This window comes from Lupinus angustifolius, chromosome LG20 (assembly GCF_001865875.1).
Source record: "Lupinus angustifolius cultivar Tanjil chromosome LG20, LupAngTanjil_v1.0, whole genome shotgun sequence".
Taxonomy (NCBI): domain Eukaryota; kingdom Viridiplantae; phylum Streptophyta; class Magnoliopsida; order Fabales; family Fabaceae; genus Lupinus; species Lupinus angustifolius.
In genome coordinates this window covers 20656931-20675997 of record NC_032028.1, presented here as the reverse complement: position 1 = coordinate 20675997, position 19067 = coordinate 20656931, and the positions used below count along the sequence as shown (strand labels likewise).

The following is a 19067-nucleotide window of genomic DNA, read 5'->3' as shown; positions in this document are numbered from 1 at the left end:
TATACCGTTTAATAAGGAATATTTATAAAACTAAGGGACACCAAAAAATATGTGAGTGATATAATTTTGACATCAAGGTTTGTAAGTTGAGGGTTTGAGGTTTATTGGATATGATCGAATATATATTTTATATTAAATATGAGTAGATGAGTAAAAAAAATTATAAATATGAAACCATTGTTTTATAATTTTAGTTGAATAAGTGATATTTTAACTTATAGTTTTAATTTTTCCATGATGTCTAATAACTTAGAGTAACATTGCTCGACAAATATCTATCCTTTCTAATTGTCTAATATTAAAAGTACTAATTATTTATTTTTCATCCCTTATCTATTATATATAAAAATACCAAAAATATAGAATTATCACCGAACACCGTCTTAGCCTATTATGTCGTGTACGGAAGTTCCTAGCTTCTGTGTTAACTAACTTATCTTTTGAAAAAAAATAGAAAACGTCAAAAAAGAAAATTTAAAAAGAAAAAAGAAAAAAAAAAGAAACAAAAGGCAATGAAGAAAAAATGAGGAGCCGTTTAATACTTTAATTGTTAAACTAAGTATATAGGGAATTATTATAAGCATGGTGTTGGAACAACGTTGAACAAAAACTTTAAGACATTAATTTTATGAATCTTTTCTTTTTATAAACTTTTTCACTTCTCTTCACATATCCAATGTGGGACTTCACACTTGAGTAAACTTAATACATGGTGATAGTGTCCAGAAATTCCTGGCTTAACAAAATGTATGTTTAGACCTAGTCTTTGTTTGTATATAACTAAGTATCTTCTTTCGATTTCAAGATGTATAATCAGGAACGAATATTACATAGATCTAATGAAATTTTACTACTAAACCAAAGTCTCTTCTATTATAGTTAAATCGTGCAGGCTTAATAAGATGTATGTCTTCGGACATAGTATTATAATTAATCATTTTTTATTTTAGTTTTTAGTTTTTCTAACAACATAATTATTTATCAAAATTTTATAATAAGCAACTTAGATAAAGAAATATCATTTACATTTTCTGAGAAATACACGTGAGATAAATAATTAGAACAAATTATTAGGAAATAATTAATATTGCACACTAAAAAGGGTTTTTTTAATAAATAGTTTGAAAATGACAGTTACTATAATGTATTGATGGATAGAATTATTAGGAAAAATATAGCAATATTTAAAATATAAAATTTGAATTGATAATAAATATTCTATTGAGTATAATTTATTTCAAAGAAACATTAAAAACAAAAAACTTCACAAAAATTAACTACCCTCTAATAACCTAAACAAGCCTTTAGTCCATTGTATGTGTTCAACTACATTTATCGAACGATATTATAACATTTTATTGTTCATTGACAAAACATTAATCATATTAGCCCAATTTTGCAAAACAGAAAATAAAATTGTTGCAGCCTGCCCACAAGAATTATTACAAATTTCATACAATTATAAGTAGTTATAATGTATGATTAAATCTTCTTAAAGAAAATGATTAATATTTTGAGTTTATTCATATTGCAGATGATACCTGTAGCTGCAAATGATGTTGCATTCTCAACCCATTGTGTTTTATTAACTGCAGTGTTATTGTTTCAAGTTGCAATATATGAGGTATTTCATTACAAATATTTTAAATTGCGGTTATATTCACGATTCCAGGTACTATGGCTATAGCAATGTGAATTATTTTGTGATTAAAAAATACTTTTGAATTCAATGTGGTCTGATTCTGCCTGATGTGGTTTGATGCGGTTTTCCTTCAGCCCGATATGATTAACCTTCAATCTGATGTGGTTGCCCTTCGACCCGATGTAGTTACCCTTCGGCCCAATGTGGCTGCGTCATTGTAATTTGATGTCAATGTGAAATTGCAGTGTATAATATAGTTACGACACTCACCGCAACCACGATATTGCGGCCATATCATGTGATGTAGTCCACAATTTAAATCATTATTCATTACATTGTTCTCTCAGTTGTATACTTGAGATTGATCATGTATATAGTTAACATTTTGTTTATACTTTTTTGTGTAGCGTGGGGATCAATCAATCTCCAAAGTCACCATAGGAATTGTTACTTCAGTGTGGATTATTGTTGCAGTTTGTTCCATCATTGCATTCCCTTCAAAATCTTGGCTTTGGCTAATCTCTATCTTTAAGTGAGATGCTCCTTCTTCAACCATCTTTTGATATAGATAAATACAATGTTATAGTAGTCCAGGGGAGTCACAAGATAGTCTGATGGTGAAGAGGACGGTCGTAAGGAATGAAGTGCAAGAGGTTGTGGGTGAGATTGCCGAGAATTGAAGTGCAGGAAGAATGAAAGTGAGATACTATAATACTAACAACTAACGTATTAACAATTGCCGATAAAAGAAAATTTGTTACAGTAGTCCATTGAACAAGTAAAAATTAGTTAAGATTAAAATGAGAGAGTATGATGAAGAAAATATTAGATTTCTCTTTCTTAGGCTTTCATGTTTACCTACTTGGGTACTTTTTTTCTTTCTCCTTTATTATTATTATGATTATTTTTCAGGAGAATTATATAGGGTACATTGTTTAATTATACTTTCAAAATCACTTACATCCCTTGGAGAGTGATGTTAAATATTCTGAAATGTTGTTTTGGCACAAGAAGTATAAAGTACAATTGAGTCATATGATAGGAGAGTCCAAATTAATTGAGTCAAATGATATCATAATCCAGATTAATTTTCACTTATTGAATATTTGAAATCTCAGTTTCTATGCCACCATTGAAAATCAATATTTGGCTTTATTCAACTTCTAACTTTCTTTTTAAAATTAATTTTTGCAGCATAATGCAGGTAATAATTGCAGTTATCAAATATATTCCACAGGTCAGAATCCTTTTCTTTATATTCTTCCTACAGTTAAAATACTCAAATGTCATTATTAATTTCAAATGGTTCAAAGAATCTCAATGCAAATTCTATTAGCACTTCACTAAATTTACTTCATGCTAGTTACTTTGGTGCTCTACTGTTCTATGAATCAAACATTTATTTGCTCCTTTTATATGATTAAAAATCATTAACATTTTGAGTAAAGTTATAGATGTCTGTACTATTAATTGTTACTGTGTAATCATTCAAAAAACTGTTTTTTCGCTAGTTTACCAATCTACGTTAGAAGATGGCGAGTTTGGTACAACGTTGCTTAGTGATCATGAAATCACGAGTTCAAATCTTGGAATCAATCTCTCCACTTGTAGGGATAAGACTACCTATATTTGTCATCACATAATCCATTAAGTAGGAGTCTCGTGCACTCCACTCCACTGTCCTTACTACTCTACATCAGACTAATCATTGTGCTGTAAAATGCAGGCATTTATGAACTTCAAACGAAAGAGCACATGTGGTTTTAGCATTGGAAATATATTGCTTGATTTTGCTGGAGGAGTGACAAATTATGCACAAATGGTTACACAATCAATTGATCAAAGTTAGTCTTTGTTTTCAAATTTAGTACAGTAATATATCAATTGGCCAAAGTTAGTCTTTTTTTACAAATCCTGGAATCAATATCTCCGCTTGCGAAATTAAGATTGTGTACATCTATCCTCACTAAATCTCACTGAGAGTCTCACGCATTGGGTCACCCTTTAAAAAAATGTCAATTGGTTACATGTATCAATGCAGTGATACTTGTTTTTAACTTTCTGTCTTTCTAGATTCTTGGGTGAATTTCTCTGGGAACATTGGCAAAGTATTGCTATCCCTGGTATGTGCAAACTATATAAATTCTACTTTACTTCTATAGTTGCTTAAGCCTTAAGATTTCTCCTAGAAACTTAATTTGCAAGAACTTACATCAATTAAGTTACTTTAGAACTTTAATTTCCTTGAACAGAAATAGTTACTTTTGTTCCTGTGTACACATTTTCTTCAGGTCTCTATATTCTTTGATCTTCTTTTCATGTGTCAACATTATGTGCTGTACCCTTCAAAGAGGACAGCATCAACCCCTTCTCATTCTAGGCTCAATAACAAACTCACAGAGCCTCTCATCAAGTCTCATGATCAGCCTGTAGCAGCAAATATTCCAGTGGCTGAAAGTGTTTGAACTTTGAACTTTGTCACACTACATATAAAGTATAGAGAATCAGTAAATGGTTTTAAGTCTAAATGCTTGAAGTATGTAGATGAAAGTCCATGTAAGACCCACTTTTACAGTTTTTTAATCAGAAAAAGTGAGAGGGAAATGGAAAGTTGGTTTCTATTGTTGTAATAAGAATAGTTCAACTTCAAACTATAATCCATGTACCTAAGCAACAAAAAAAGAAGGAAAAAAGGAAACAAGTTATGGTATATCAAGGTTGGGTCGCATATTAAGACTGAGGTGTTATGTTAGTTTGATCTTACTCATCATATTATGGTATATCTCTTAGTATCTGTAAATACTACAATTTGTTGTCAATTAGCTATAATTTAGTGGATTGATAGGCATAATTCATGACTGTCACATGTATATGTATCCTTGACATGAATGAATGAAACAATCAGAGTTTTACCTTGATAATATGGTATCAGAGCAATAGGGTAACTACCGACAACTCCTTGTTCGTTTTTCAGATAATGAATGCGATAACGAGTGTTGTTTTTTGTATAGGGTGTGACATCAATGGAAAGGTGTGACATCAATTTATTAAATTGATGTTTATCTTGTACATCAAGGCCTTGGCATGCATTCACCCTTTCCATGTATAATCTAAATTCTAATAAGTGAAAAGAGGCATTGCTAATGATGAACTTGGAATTGAATGCTGAGATTTGTCCCGAGACAGTACATGTTCAAAGCTTATTTTTTTATCCCAACCTCTCATGTTATAACAATTTAACATTGGTCTGTCTTTTGGGTAGAAATCAGTCTAGAAAAGCCATAGAATCAGCCAAACAAGCCAATATTTTTACTCTTTATAAAATCCGTCTAACTCTAACGGTCTAACCTAAGCACAACATCATAGACTACAATAACAAAAGGATATTAAGGATTGACCTGATAAGCAACAACACCTGCATAGGCATCAAGTAAGGTACTAGCTAACATGGATGCGAGAACAGCCCCAACAACAGCCAGTGGCCACAGAAGGATAGCAAGGCCTGCGAATGGCACACATATTGTCTCCAAGAAAGGGCCTTCTCGACCTACAAGGTCATGAGTTAAAAAACTCCAGCCTTTAAAAAGCATGTAAGGGCCTTTGCATATGGCAACAAATGATACAACTGGCATATCAACTATGATCCCACAAACAGCAGCTATAACAGCCCCAGGAAGAAAAAGCAGCCTGCATCAAATCAACAACATCAAATCGGAGAAATATTAAAAATGCGATATTATGAGTTAGATGTTTAGAAGACCTTTTCAAAGTCACAATTTTGTTATGCTTTGGAATTCCAAAAATCAACAGGTACAGATCACTTGTTTGACTTTCCAAGAAGAGGTATAGTTGGATAGTCTCAGGTTAAATCTGGCATAATAGGCCAAAGATACAACTCAAACACAAAATGCACAAGAAAGAACAGAGGAAAAACAATTTGTTTCACCTCCTTAGCCAAATTGTTACTGAAGATGAAATTTAGGCACAACATGAGAACAGTGTCTTGTCTAACGACGTCACTTAGCTTCCCAACATTCAGTACCTCATCTTTCATATAATTGTGTTTGCCATGCTAATGATGCATTATTGAAATCACAAGACCAACAAAACCAAAGTAACCAAGAAATACAGAAGATGCTATCTAGTAAAAGTGTTTTGTGATACCATTCTGCATCTTGATATTTGAGAGACTTAATTCATTTCAATTTGGTAGTCACAATTTATGAAATTATGCCGGCCACAGCAGGTGCATAATACTATATAACACCCATTTGGGATTTGGCTACCAAAAATAAAACATTTGGGTGTGTGTACAAAAAATTTCAAGCTGTGTTTTTTATAGAGATACTAATAACATGACATCAAACGAACTTTTGAGAAATATAGTGACATAAAACCTGATCTCGTCATAATTTCCATTTGGAGGCCCCTCTTGTCGCAGGTCATCCATAGCCTAAAAATAAGAATTGAAACAAACATGTCTTACATGAGTTACATCCGTGACTATATTGAAGGTGTTTAAAATAGTGGTCCATGTACCATCCTGTCAATGCAGTATAAAATTTATGCACTGAATAAACTATGTGTTTGCCAAATTGACTCAAAAATAAGTCAATAACAGAACACAATTAAAAAAGTATAAAAGAATCCTAACTACCTTTTTCTGCTACACAACAATCACATCCTTTTCCCTCCTGTTAAAATATGAATGCTTAATCCACTAATTCATTATTTTATAGCAAAGGTGTTCTTTCCATGTCCTTGCAACAGGGAAGTTGAACACCTAAAGCCACTTCAGGAATAAGAATAACTACACTATACATACAGTGTAATTAACGTAGAGGAAACTGTTTGGCTTAGGGGCTTGATAATACCCTTCCTTTTATTAAATTCAGCCAGGAGGGTTACCTGTCAAAAATATGCCATTGAAGGAACCGGTGTTTTTGTTACCAATAATCTTTACAAGAACAAGAACCTTCTTTGAAATGATGGAAACGGATAGTATCCCGAAGAATTATTTCTCTCTTCTCCACCTTGGAGATGAGCTTCATTGTTGTATGGCAATCAGAGCATACTCTCAAATTCTTCATCACCCTCACTGGTGCTGATTTTGGTAAAGAGATAATCCCAAAAGTTACAGCTAACTTTTCACTGTGGTGGTTCATACCTATGGTGCCACTGAGTTGAGCTTCAGAGATGCCCAAAAGAAGCTTCTCATTGTTGAAGCTAATTTTATTTATCTTTACCAACATTTCTTCTAACCGTGAATAAATCAACTGACTCATTTCATGAGAACGATCATCCACTAAAAATGTATGAACCTTATTTCCTACCTCAATCCAACTTATACCAGGTTCCTTTTTAACTCCTCTATCTTGCATAAGCTTCCTAACCTCTGAAGCAGGCTTCTCATTCCCTGCATCATCGTAGATATTGTAAAGAAGAACATAAGATGCAGCTGCATGAGGTTCAAGTTCTATTACTCTTTTAGCAACATGCTTTCCCATCACAGTGTCCTTATGAACCCGGCAAGCACCCAACAAGGCACGCCATATTACCGGATCATCCTCAAAACCTGAATCAAAAATAAAGTTTTGGGCATCCTGTAGCCTTCCTGCACGCCCTAAGAGGTCAACAATGCAAGCACTATGCTTTACATTAGCTGCTATGCCATAATCATTCTTCATTACATAAAAGTATCTTAATCCTTCTTCAATGAGACCTCCATGGCTACAAGCAGTAAGGACCCCCAGAAATGTGATATGGTTGGGCTCAATTCCAGATGCAATCATCAACTTAAAAAGTCTCAGAGCTTCGTTAGCAAAACCATGTTGTGCGGAACTACAAATCATCACAGACCAGGATACCACGTCTGGGTTCTTCGTCTCTTGAAATGTCAGCTGAGCAGAATCTAAGTCTCCAGATTTTGCATACATGCAAATCTGTGAATTTTGAACAATAGTAACATCCACAACTCCAGATTTTAACGCGTAACTTTGGATCTGCTCTCCGGATCTTGCAGCAGCCATTTCTGCACAAGCACTCATCACACTTGATATAATGAACTCATCTGGTTTCCTTCCATATGCCAAAAGCTGATGAAACAAAGACAAAGCATTTTCAAGCTGCCCATTTTGAACATAACCTGCAATCATGGATGTCCATGTGACGACATCCAATTTAGGAGTTGAGTTAAAGCACCTTAGTCCATCTTCCATTGAACCGAAAAAGGAGTACATGTCTACTAATGAAGTTCCAATAAACTCATTTGACTGAAGATCGTTCTTAAAAATTTGAGCATGAATTTGCTTGCCAACCTCAAAATTTTCAACAGCAATACAGGCCTTAAGTATGCTAGAGAATGTAAATTTCGAGGACTTCAACCCTTGCCTTCGCATCTGGCAGAATAGATGAAGCGCTGCCTGCCCATGTTCACTAGAGATGGTCTGCATTTGCAGGAATCTAGCAATCATGGCATTATACATGACATCATTTCGGTACGGAAAACACATGAAAATCTGAATTGCATCTGTTAAACTTCCGGTCTTCGCATACATATCAAGCAATGCAGTCCCAGCAACTACATCCAAATCCAAACCATGTTTCACCATGTATGCATGAAGCATTTTTCCAAAACAGTTCAAATTATGCATGCAGCACGCCTTAAGCACAGTTCCTAAAGTAAAAGTACTAAACATAAAGCCAGACAAATGCATTCTCATAACAAGTTCAAAAACGTCATTATAACCACCTAACCTAACATAACCAGCAATTAGTGAATTCCACGAAACATCATCCACATTCGCGGTAGAAGTCTCAAACAAAAGCCTCGCCTGATCAATCCATCCACATTTGGAGTACATGTCAATAAGAGAATTAATGACAAAAACCATTCCATTCAACCCGGTCACAATAACCAAACCATGAACCGCCTTCCCTAACTTGACATCACAAATAAAACCACAAACACCCAAAACCCCAGCATAGGTATACTCATCAAGCATAAAACCTTCCACTCTAGCCTGACAAAAAGCGTTCAAGGCCTTTTCATAAAACCCAAATCGTGAATACCCAGAAATGAAAGAGTTATAGGAAACAAGATTTCGTTGGGGCATTTCATCAAACAGGTTTAGGGCAGATTTGAAGTCACCGAGTTTGGCATACATTAGAAGAAGGGTGTTGTGGAAAAAGAGAGTGGGTTGAAGGAAAAGCTTAATAATGTTGGAATGAGAGGGTTGAATGAGTTTGGTGGAAGTTGATGTTACATTTTGTTCATGTTGGTTCAAAGTGTGAATTGAATGATGGGGTTGTTGGATAATACTCACAAAATGGTGAAATATGAGATTCAAACTTTTCAGATTTTGGAACAATGTAACACTCTTGCCTCGACATACCATTTACTCTCTTCCTTTCAGAATCACACACCAACTACAACTACAACTATAACCTAATCAAATTAAAATTGAGTCCTATGAGAATAATGATTATACTTCCAAATCAAACACTATTTTACATACAATTTCCCAAGAGATGGAAGTCTAAAAACCTTTTTGTTACATTTGAACTTGGAAACTCAATTCCAAGGCTTCTTAGTTCCAACAAATGTTAGAAGCCTCCAACAACCACAAGGGAGTTACATTGTTATTAAGGTATGAGATATTACGTTTTGAATCAAAACCTTAACATATATTTCTATGAGTTTTTGCAGTTGTAAACTCTTTCGCTCACTGTTATTAAACTCGGATCGGTCAATGACTCGGTCAGGATACTGGGTCAATGAGTCATTGGTTCAACTAGTGGGTTAATGGTCAGATCGGTTAACTCGGTTTGCATTAAAAATTCTAAAAAAAATCATATTATGTAACAATATTTAATAATTGTATACTCAAAATTTAAAAATATTATTATGGGCTTTATGGCTACAACAAAAATGATACAAGTAAGTTTAACATCATCAAATAACATATGAACTTTGTTTTAACTACAACAAAAACACACAATAAGTTTAAAATTTAATTAAACAACGAAAATTTTGTTATAATGTAAACTAACAAATGACAAACATAACTACAAATAAGTTAAAAGTACTTGTTTTTCATTGAAAAACGACATCGATTTGGTTGTTTTTAAAAAATACTTTTTTGATTGACTTGGCCGGTCCAACTGGTTCAACCACCTAAGTCACTAGTTTTAGGCTTAAACTGACCGAGTCAACTCAATTTGATGCAAAACTGGGTAGATGAGATGTTCGGACCGGTTAGATGTTTGGTTCACGGTTGAACCGATCGGACTGGCCAGTTCACGGTTGAACCGATCAGACTGGCCAGTTCACGGTTGAACCGATCGGACTGACCAGTTCGAGCCGAGTTATATAACACTGCTTTCACTCCTCCTATCATATACAATGTGAGACTTCATGCTTGAATAAATCCAACAATCTCCCCCTCAAGTGTGGGTATCACATATTTTTCGGTCCGCTCCCCCTTAAATCCACCATGTCCCAGACTGCAACCGAGGAGCCTCTAACCACCGAGGAGTTCCATTGTTATCGGGGTATGGAAGAGTGAAGAAACACAAGTGAAATACCACATCTTAAACCAAAACTTTAAGGTATTAGATTCATAAGTTTTTTCCACTTATAAACTTTTTCAATTCTCCTCACATATTTAATATAAAACTTTATACTTGAATAAACTCAAAAATATATTTGCCATAATTACGAAAAAGTATAGGAAAATGTAGTCTACATGATGGGAATTGTGTTGTGGTTGTTGCATATACTTTCAAAACCACAATATATAAGAAGAGTTCAACCAAGAAGACTAGTCTATTAGGTGGGAGAGTTTCATGCCTTAAGTACTACATTGAATTTGTCGTTCTACTCAATATTGGACTCTTAACATCCCCTCCACAACAACTTTCACTCTATCGATACTGACGTGATGGTATCCCTTTCTCTTTTGGTGGCTTCACTCACATATCACTATTTGTTAATATACCACCTTAATCTAGCCAATAGGTAGTCCTTTCCATAACACGACTCTCAATGAAAGACACCAATTGTTAGGATTTAAGCACATGAGGATAGCTCAACCCAAAAGACCAATCTATTTGGTGGAGTATTATAGCTTAAGTACCACTCTACCATATTAAATTTATCATTCTACTCAATGTAAAATTCCTAACATACACTCTCCAAAAAAAATCAACTCTATTATCACAATCTGTGACACGTGAAATAGAACCTTAGTGACAAAATTTATTCAATTAAGGGCTCATATTTTGTCCTATACATAGCTTCAGATATATCAAACCCTAACTATAATTTAATATTAACTCTGATTCAACTATATTACTCTAATCAACCTAGCATGCATAATATAAATTATCATCTGTGTCATATTTCTTAACCTTTTATTTGACATTTGTCATGATCAACAACTATTAATTCTCAAAAGCATTGAGGCAAATACATTTATGCTGCCTTGACGAGTATGTCTAGAAAATGAGGTGTCAAAGATACATTTTGAAGATTTGTTCTTGGTTTTTCTAGTTATTCACTTTTTCTTATTGCATATATGTAGGGCATTCATTACATAATTTTCTTTCCAAAGATTGTCCCAAAAGAATATATTATTCAAAGAGGACAATGATGATGAACTAGAATAACAATAATAAAATCATAAATTGGATCCAAATCCATATCTTTAGGAATAAATTATATTTTAGAAGGTGCACACAAAATCCATGGAGGATCTCAATGCATCTTGTGAAGGGATAATCCCAACGAGAAGCAAATCTTGTGGAGAGTATGAGAGGATCAAACTTTGGCTCAACATATTTGTAAATTCGATTGAGATCCTCTTGAATATTAAAGAGTTCAGTATTAAACCAAGATTCTGACATGTAATACTAAAAAAATTAATGATACAAATCTTTTATTCTTTACATTAAATAAATTAAAATTTTAAAAATTTATTCATACTCTCACATTATCCGACCAAACAAGAAACATGGGAATGCATGGCTTTAGTGTTCGTAGCTAGTTATAATGTTACATCTCATGTTCCTAATTAACATGTGAGAGTGAAACCCCACTTGTTATTTTAAGCATTGTTCAATTAACTCTAACATCCTTGTTTTTTATCTATGTATTTTGAGAGTAACTTCATTGTGCTTAAAATAGAGAAAGAGCAACTACAGGATGATATACAACAACTTTTTATAGGATGATATGCAACAACTTTTTATATTAAAAGTTTGATAACTCCATATTTTTAAAAGAAAGGAGGGGGTTCTCAAATTTTTCTCTCTACCAAATAAAGTTGTTGTAAAAATTCTTATATTTTTTCATGTATCAAATAGCAAAAATTAACTTATAAAAAAAATGAGAGATCCGCTCACTCTAAGAGTACGTTTTTAATTTTAAACTCACTCCCCATCTTAGACATCAATTTTAGAGAAATCCAATGATAAAGAGAAAAATATATGTGCTCTTATTGTGTCTTCCTAAACACATTTATTTGGTTTCCAGGTAGTAAACCCAGGTAGTAATAACCTATCGAGTGTAGCCATGGGTAGAAGTTACATTAGTTATACTCAATTTCAGCTATTCATTTTCTTAAATCTAACGGGTCAGATGTGTGAGTGAAATAAATGATGAGAGATAAAAAGAGAAATCTTAAATAAATTTTGAGTTTTGCCTATTAGATCAATTGGATTTAAGAAAATAAATAACTAAAATTAAGTGTAACTGGTATAACTTAACTTGAGTGTAAACAGATCTCTCCTCATATTCTTTTTTCATTTTATTGAACACACTTGATTTCGAAATTGGAATGGGATTCACTTCTAGTTTTTTTTTAATACAATCATTATATATTGTATAAAAGGGAAATGAAAACCAATATTTTAATGACATTAAGGAAGAGAAAATATAAATCTCCTATTGAAAATGGTATTTTCATATTTCAAGAAATCCTGAATTTAGTTTTTCAAAACTACTTTTGTTGTTTCACATTTTTAAACAATAACCTTAAAACACTCGTAACACCATGGATAAAAAAATGTAGTCACGTTATATGAACATCTATTTGAATAAATAAATATTTTAAAAACATTATCTGAATGAATATATTGTATATGCAATAACCAAGGCTACATTATAAAAGTGAATAATAAATACGCATACAACTGTTATTTGATGCACGAATATATTCTTATAATATATAACCAAAATATATATATTCTTATAATATGAGAGAGAACACAAGACATGCATTTAAGTATCCACTTGGATTTATTTATAGGGGACATTAACGATAATATCTTTACTTATTTTTCCTCAAACCTAGATCTAAGAATTGAAACTACAGATTTTATAATGTGGGTATGCATCATTGTTAGAAATCCATAGCTAGTGCATGCATTATAAACATGGCATGTGAAAATTGATTGTTGCAAATGAAATTATGTAATGTTAGCTTTTAAAAAATAGACAAGTTTACATTCTACAAGAGGCTAATGTTAACCCATAACAATGGTGGATGGATATTAATTATTAGATGCATATGGCGAAAATAAATATGAGAACTCCATCTATAATTGAGGATGTTTCTATCTCTTCCCTACTCCCTTATAAAACAGTTACTAGCTATGACTACTCGATAAATCACCACTTACATTAATCACACTTTCTAATTCTCCCACCAAACTATATAAATCAGTGTTATGAGAACTAGACCATGCTAGACGGTTTGATGACTGACCAGACTTGAAAACAACTCTGGTTTGCAGTCTTAATCGAATGAAGTATTGAACCGCTTTAAATCGAGGAAATTCCGATTCGACTGTGTTAAATCTTATTAAACCCTAATAACCTGGGAAGTGAACCGGCATGTTCACTTAAAAATTAAAAAAAATGATCATTACTCTAATTTTTTGTTTTACACCGGTCCAAAAAAGATAGAGAAATATTACTTCATTATAATTATACGTAATTATTAATTATAGAAAACTTTGTATTTATATATAAATATATATTTATGAATAAAAATTATTAATTATATATGAAATCACTCGATTTAATCGAATAATTTAACCATTTAAACTGGTTAAACCTCGTATGAAATATCTTTCGGTTTGATGTTCCACTCGTATTTCACAACAATGATATAATTGAAAGAATTGCCCAATATCATTACTTTCACCTATCTAATAAAATGTGTTTAATGATATGGTAAGATATCTCTTTCTTGAAATTGCTTTTTATGAGTAAGAATATTATTATTTTTAATTTGATATATGTTTTATTACAATATGAATGATTGACAATTGGGTACATTATGATGATTTTCCATTTCTTCAAATGTAAAAAAAAAATACTTCACATTCATAATTTGATGTGTCCTTAGCGGTGTAACCAAACCAAATCAAACCATAAAAATAGTTCAGTTTGGTTTCATGGTTTATTTCGGTTATTTTTTTAAGCAACCATTTATGTTTGATTTGATTAATGATTTTAGAAATTTAGGCACTATTAGAACTGAACCACATATTAAGGAAATAAATACTATGAAATAATGATGTATTCTTGTTTTGAATTCTTTGACGAAATTTGTATCTTAAATTATCAATTTTGTGTGAATTGTAGTGTTTATTATTATGTTAGTGTTATATATGTTACTATTTACTAAATTGTTATATATATGTGTATGATATTTTCTGTGTGTAATGATGATTTGTAACATATTTTCTAATTTTCATGGTACTCGATTTGAAACTAATATATATCATAAATTGTTATACATTTATTATTACTAGTATGTACAGGCACTTCGTGCCTGCCGACGAATATTGTGTGATACTACATATTCAATTTTTATATATTTCATTTTTTTTGAATTATAATGTATTTGTTGTGTTCGGTGTATTTTATATTATATTTTTGTGTGTTTATGATAATGTTTAATTTAAGGTGAGATATGTGGTTAATTAATGTATTGGTGGGGGTGGCTTAGGATTATATAATTTTTTTGTAAAAATTAAATAATGTGAATGGCAAAATATGAAATGAAAATTACCCCATAAAGGAAATTATTTCAAGTTTTGGCTTTATATATAGTATAAATATATATTAGTAATTGTAAATTGTAAGGTTATATATGTTACTAATTTATATTTATATATATATATATATTACTAACTTGTTATATATGTTCAATTGCATTGTTACATATATATATATATATATTACTAATAGATATATATGTTACTAATTGTGAATTGTGCTATTGTATATATGATCATTCGCTTTTTTCTTCCTAAATTGTATAATTGTTATATATTTTATTAATAAAGAATTACAAGTTTTAATTTTCTTAATGATAATAATAGTTGTGTTGAGTGTTCTTAATACCGTACCGGTCGTCAAACCGGTTAGGGTACTGGTATAGTGATATAGCGGTTCAATCGATGGTTCAGAAATTAAACTGCATACCGGCGAAATTAGATATAAAAATATAATATATTATTATTAATGTTGAAAAACCAATAAAAAAATCAATATTTTTTTCAATTTCATTAAAAAATTAATTTTAAATAAAAACTGGCCGATATGACCGGTACGGTTCAACTGAAAACCGGCCGTATGACCAGTTTTGGCCAGTTTTAACTGGTATGGTTGCATGACCGATATAATTATTGTACTATACCGGTATTGAGACCAATTCACCTGTTTACCGGTTGAACGGGCTGGCACAAACGGGTTTTTATAACACTGGTTGTTTTTCCTTTATAGATAAATCATTACTCTTATAATATATTCTGACCCATGAAAATCTAAAAATCTAACCAAATCTTTCATGAGTGGTTCAGTTTGGTTATTTCAGCTCAACAATCATGAAATTAATAATGGGGAGGTTGAGATGGAAGAGATGGAGTGATTTAATTAAGAATTGTGTCAATTGATTCTCTTGAAAAGAGAAACTTATTATTAATTCAGGTTCAACAGTTATCACCACCTATTCGTTTATATTTGTACACAAGTTATTACGTTTCTAAAAAGACCAAAGTTTGATAAATTATAAATTTATTTCTTTATGTTTCAGTTGACATTGTCTCCTTTATTTTAATTACCCTTAAATGTTTTTAAAACTTTTTCTGGTAAAAGAGAGAGAAAATTTTATTCCAAGAGTTTAAATTTAAAATTAAATTGTATTTAATGAGTTTGTAAAACCATTAAATCAAATCTTTACTTTTTCTTTTTGCTACTACCAAAGTACTATTTCATCTTTTTTAGTAAGGAAACTAATATTTTTAGGTACGTGATTATTCTTCCTAACAAGTGTCACTTCCAAAGAAAATCAAATGATTGATCTTTCCATTATGCACCCGTTTTCTAAGGTTTATTAAACTAATTGTTGACAAATTTAAAAAAACTTGAATGAATGCAACCAATCTTTCCATTTAGTTTTGTTATTAGTCTTTTCTTTTCTGAATTAATTATATTAGACATATAACTAATAAGAGTTATCATTTTCTTTCTCTATTTTTTCAAATACTCCACACACGAATAAAAAGATATATTTAACATTTATACCAATAAAAATTATGCACTCAGTTCCAAACAATAGAGATGTATAACAAGATATTGATATAATATTATAAAGTTTTGTTAGAATTTCAGTAAACCCAAATGTCAAAATTTTGATTTTTAAACATAACACTTGTTAGAAAAAATAACCACACATTCCGAAAAACCAATGGAATGAAAATATACCTATAAAAAACAATAATGGTTGGTTCAAAGTTTAGTATACTATGGAGTAAGAAGCCATCAAAGAAGTCAAACTAGGTATAAAGTTACAATTAATGAACAAATGTTTTCTTGGCAGACCAACCTTACCGACCTAATAACCAATTGATTCCATTTGTGTTAATCAAATAAGGTTGTTTATTTCTTAAGCACCCACTACCCCATGTGCCTTATCCTTCAACACAATCACAAAATGACAAAACCCATATTATCGAACGAGGATCATCTGTCTCAAAAATTTTTCGTCCTCATGTCTTAAGCTAATGATATCCCACCAAATCATATAAAAATGTTATTTTATATTTTTCTTAATTATCTTTTTAAGTATGTGTCAAATTTTTATTAGATTGGGTTACAATGAAACATAAAAAAGTAGGACAGCAGATCCCCATTCCATATTATCTTCCATGTTCCCTAAGTCTTTCTTTTTTGAAACACAAGGTGCCCTTCTATTTTTTTCATGCCTTCTTTGTCCTTATGTAACCTTTCTAATATATAAGTATGATTGTAATATTTATGCATTGTTAGTATAAAAATTTATATACAATTAGTAAATCGTCTGCCATTCATTTATATTACTTTTTTGAAGAAATAATGATGATTAAAAATAAATAATAGATCGGATGATAAACAGATAGGTATAAAACTCTTAAAACATGTTTTTCTCTATAGTCTATAGGTATATATAACTACCCATACACATTAACTTATCTCACTTCTGCATTTTGAGTTGTTGTAAAAGAAAGATGATAAAGTTGAGGTTGAAGAGGTTCTCAAGAAGCAGCTCCAAGATTAGCAATGGAAAGAAAGCATCACCACAAGAAGATAAAGATTGTAGTGAAATCAAATGGGAACTTAGGCCTGGTGGAATGCTAGTTCAGAAAAGGGAGAAGAATAATTTAGGGGAGGGAATGATCACAATTAGAGTGTCAACTATGTCACAATGGCATGACATTTCTATTGAGAACACTTCAACTTTTGGTATGTCTCAACTCATCCCTTTCTCTTCTAGTAATGACTCTCACAAATATTTGTCATACACATGTACGTTACAATTGCGAGATGATTCTGAAGTCTTCTATTTCTATTCTTACAATTCCACAATTTAACTCGCAAACAGATCCTTTGAGTTTGGAGGGAAAAGAATGAAAGACTTGAGAGTCGTGAAATATTATTGCAAGATACTTCAAAACCTTTCATTTTTCTTCATTCTCTTTCAAAATTCGACTAACAGATGAACTCTTTTAAGTTATGGTCCTTCACACAAAATAAGAAATGTTTATCTTATTTTGTCTATTTACATAATACATCAAACATAGGGGGAAAACTCATGTTATGTTATGTTATAAGACACTGCCTATTGGTTAGGTTACAACTTAAAAAAATTGATTACCCAAAGTTTATTTTTCTGTCTGACCAATGAAGTGGTTATTTTTTTAACCAAAAGTTTAATATTTGTGCATTATAGACATAATCCAAAAGTGGGTATTTGACAAATTTTGAAACTTGGCAGGAGAATTAAAAAAGATTTTGTCACTTATTACAAGGTTGGAGCCAAGAGAGCAGAGACTTTTGTTCAAAGGTAAAGAGAGAGATGACAATGACTTCCTTCACATGATTGGTGTTAAAGACAAGGACAAGGTTCTATTGCTAGAGGATCCAGCTATCAAGGAAAAGAAGCTTCTTAGCATGTTAAGAGACCAACCCATTAACAATTCATGTACCACTAGAGCAACGCCTTGTTGGTAGTCTACGACTTTAATCGGTGAAACTTATTGTTAATTAGTACTAACCATAAAAGAAGGGAAAATGAAGGAAGTTTAATGTAATGATGGACCTTTCTACCCTTTTGTCTATCTTAGAATAGAATCTTAATTACTATGTACTACTTATATGGTGGTTGGAGCCTTTGTTGAATTAAAAATATGGAAGCTGATGCAATGCCATATCAACTTTTGCAAATTGTGCTTTAATTTAGAGATTAATAGAAGTGTTAAGTGTTGATTCCTTTTGTTTGTTTTTTATTTATTATGATGGTTAATGGTTTAGGTTCTTTTATTCAATTATATAAATCCATGCGTGCACGCTGACACAGAAACATTAAAGCTAAAAACACTACAAGGACAAAAAGTAAGGTGGTTGTTTTGTTAAACTTTGATAGGTTATATGGTTTAAAGTTTAAGTTGTTTGAGAGTTTTTTTTATATGATGAAGTGTATCTCCTTATGTTCTTTGATTAATGAATTAATCTTTTTTGTAATGTGTGATTATCCCTCTTAATAAATTTTATTTCTAGAAATCGAATCTTTCATCTTTTGATCTATTTTAGAAAGTTTTGATTAAGGAATTAATCATTTTTGGGATGTGTGGTTGTCCCTCCTAAAAAACGTCGTTCACAGAAATCGAATCATTCACCTTTTTGGTCTATTTGAGAATCTAATAAAGTTTTATACCACTAGAGAACTTGTTTGAGAGTTTAATCAAGTGGCTATAGCTTTAATACATAAAAATTATAATTAACAATAATTATGTTAAAATGTAACCATCTTGTGGGTGCTCTACAAGATCAAAGTGGGAGGCAAAAGAGGTCCCATTACAGGCATAGAGTTTT

The 19067-nt window shown here is 31.6% G+C and overlaps 3 protein-coding genes across 4 annotated transcripts in view; 2 read left to right on the top strand and 1 right to left on the bottom strand.

Moving 5' to 3' along the window:
* LOC109335135 (cystinosin homolog) overlaps positions 1-4223 on the top strand; it is a 5835-nt gene extending 1612 nt beyond the window's left edge. The window contains exons 3-8 of the mRNA XM_019571218.1: positions 1535-1624; positions 2050-2174; positions 2837-2879; positions 3369-3486; positions 3716-3765; positions 3934-4223. Coding sequence (XP_019426763.1) covers positions 1535-1624; positions 2050-2174; positions 2837-2879; positions 3369-3486; positions 3716-3765; positions 3934-4107 — 600 coding nt within the window. The 3' untranslated portion in view covers positions 4108-4223. The remainder of the gene's footprint in view (positions 1-1534; positions 1625-2049; positions 2175-2836; positions 2880-3368; positions 3487-3715; positions 3766-3933) is intronic.
* LOC109335134 (pentatricopeptide repeat-containing protein At3g13880-like) lies at positions 4703-9067 on the bottom strand. Of its 2 annotated transcripts, XM_019571216.1 has the most exons (3): positions 6551-9067; positions 6040-6095; positions 4703-5329 (listed from the first exon to the last, which is right to left on the bottom strand). In XM_019571216.1, exon 1 carries the CDS (start codon positions 9037-9039, stop codon positions 6589-6591), a length of 2451 nt encoding a protein of 816 aa, XP_019426761.1. In that variant the 5' UTR covers positions 9040-9067; the 3' UTR covers positions 4703-5329; positions 6040-6095; positions 6551-6588. The 2 variants fall into 2 exon arrangements, with proteins under 2 accessions (XP_019426761.1, XP_019426762.1); XM_019571217.1 differs by lacking the exons at positions 4703-5329; positions 6040-6095 and having other exon boundaries at positions 6186-6809; positions 6843-9067.
* Positions 17187-18409, top strand: LOC109335244 (BAG family molecular chaperone regulator 2-like). The gene is made up of 2 exons (XM_019571360.1): positions 17187-17438; positions 17971-18409. Exons 1-2 carry the CDS (start codon positions 17204-17206, stop codon positions 18204-18206), a joined length of 471 nt encoding a protein of 156 aa, XP_019426905.1. The 5' UTR covers positions 17187-17203; the 3' UTR covers positions 18207-18409.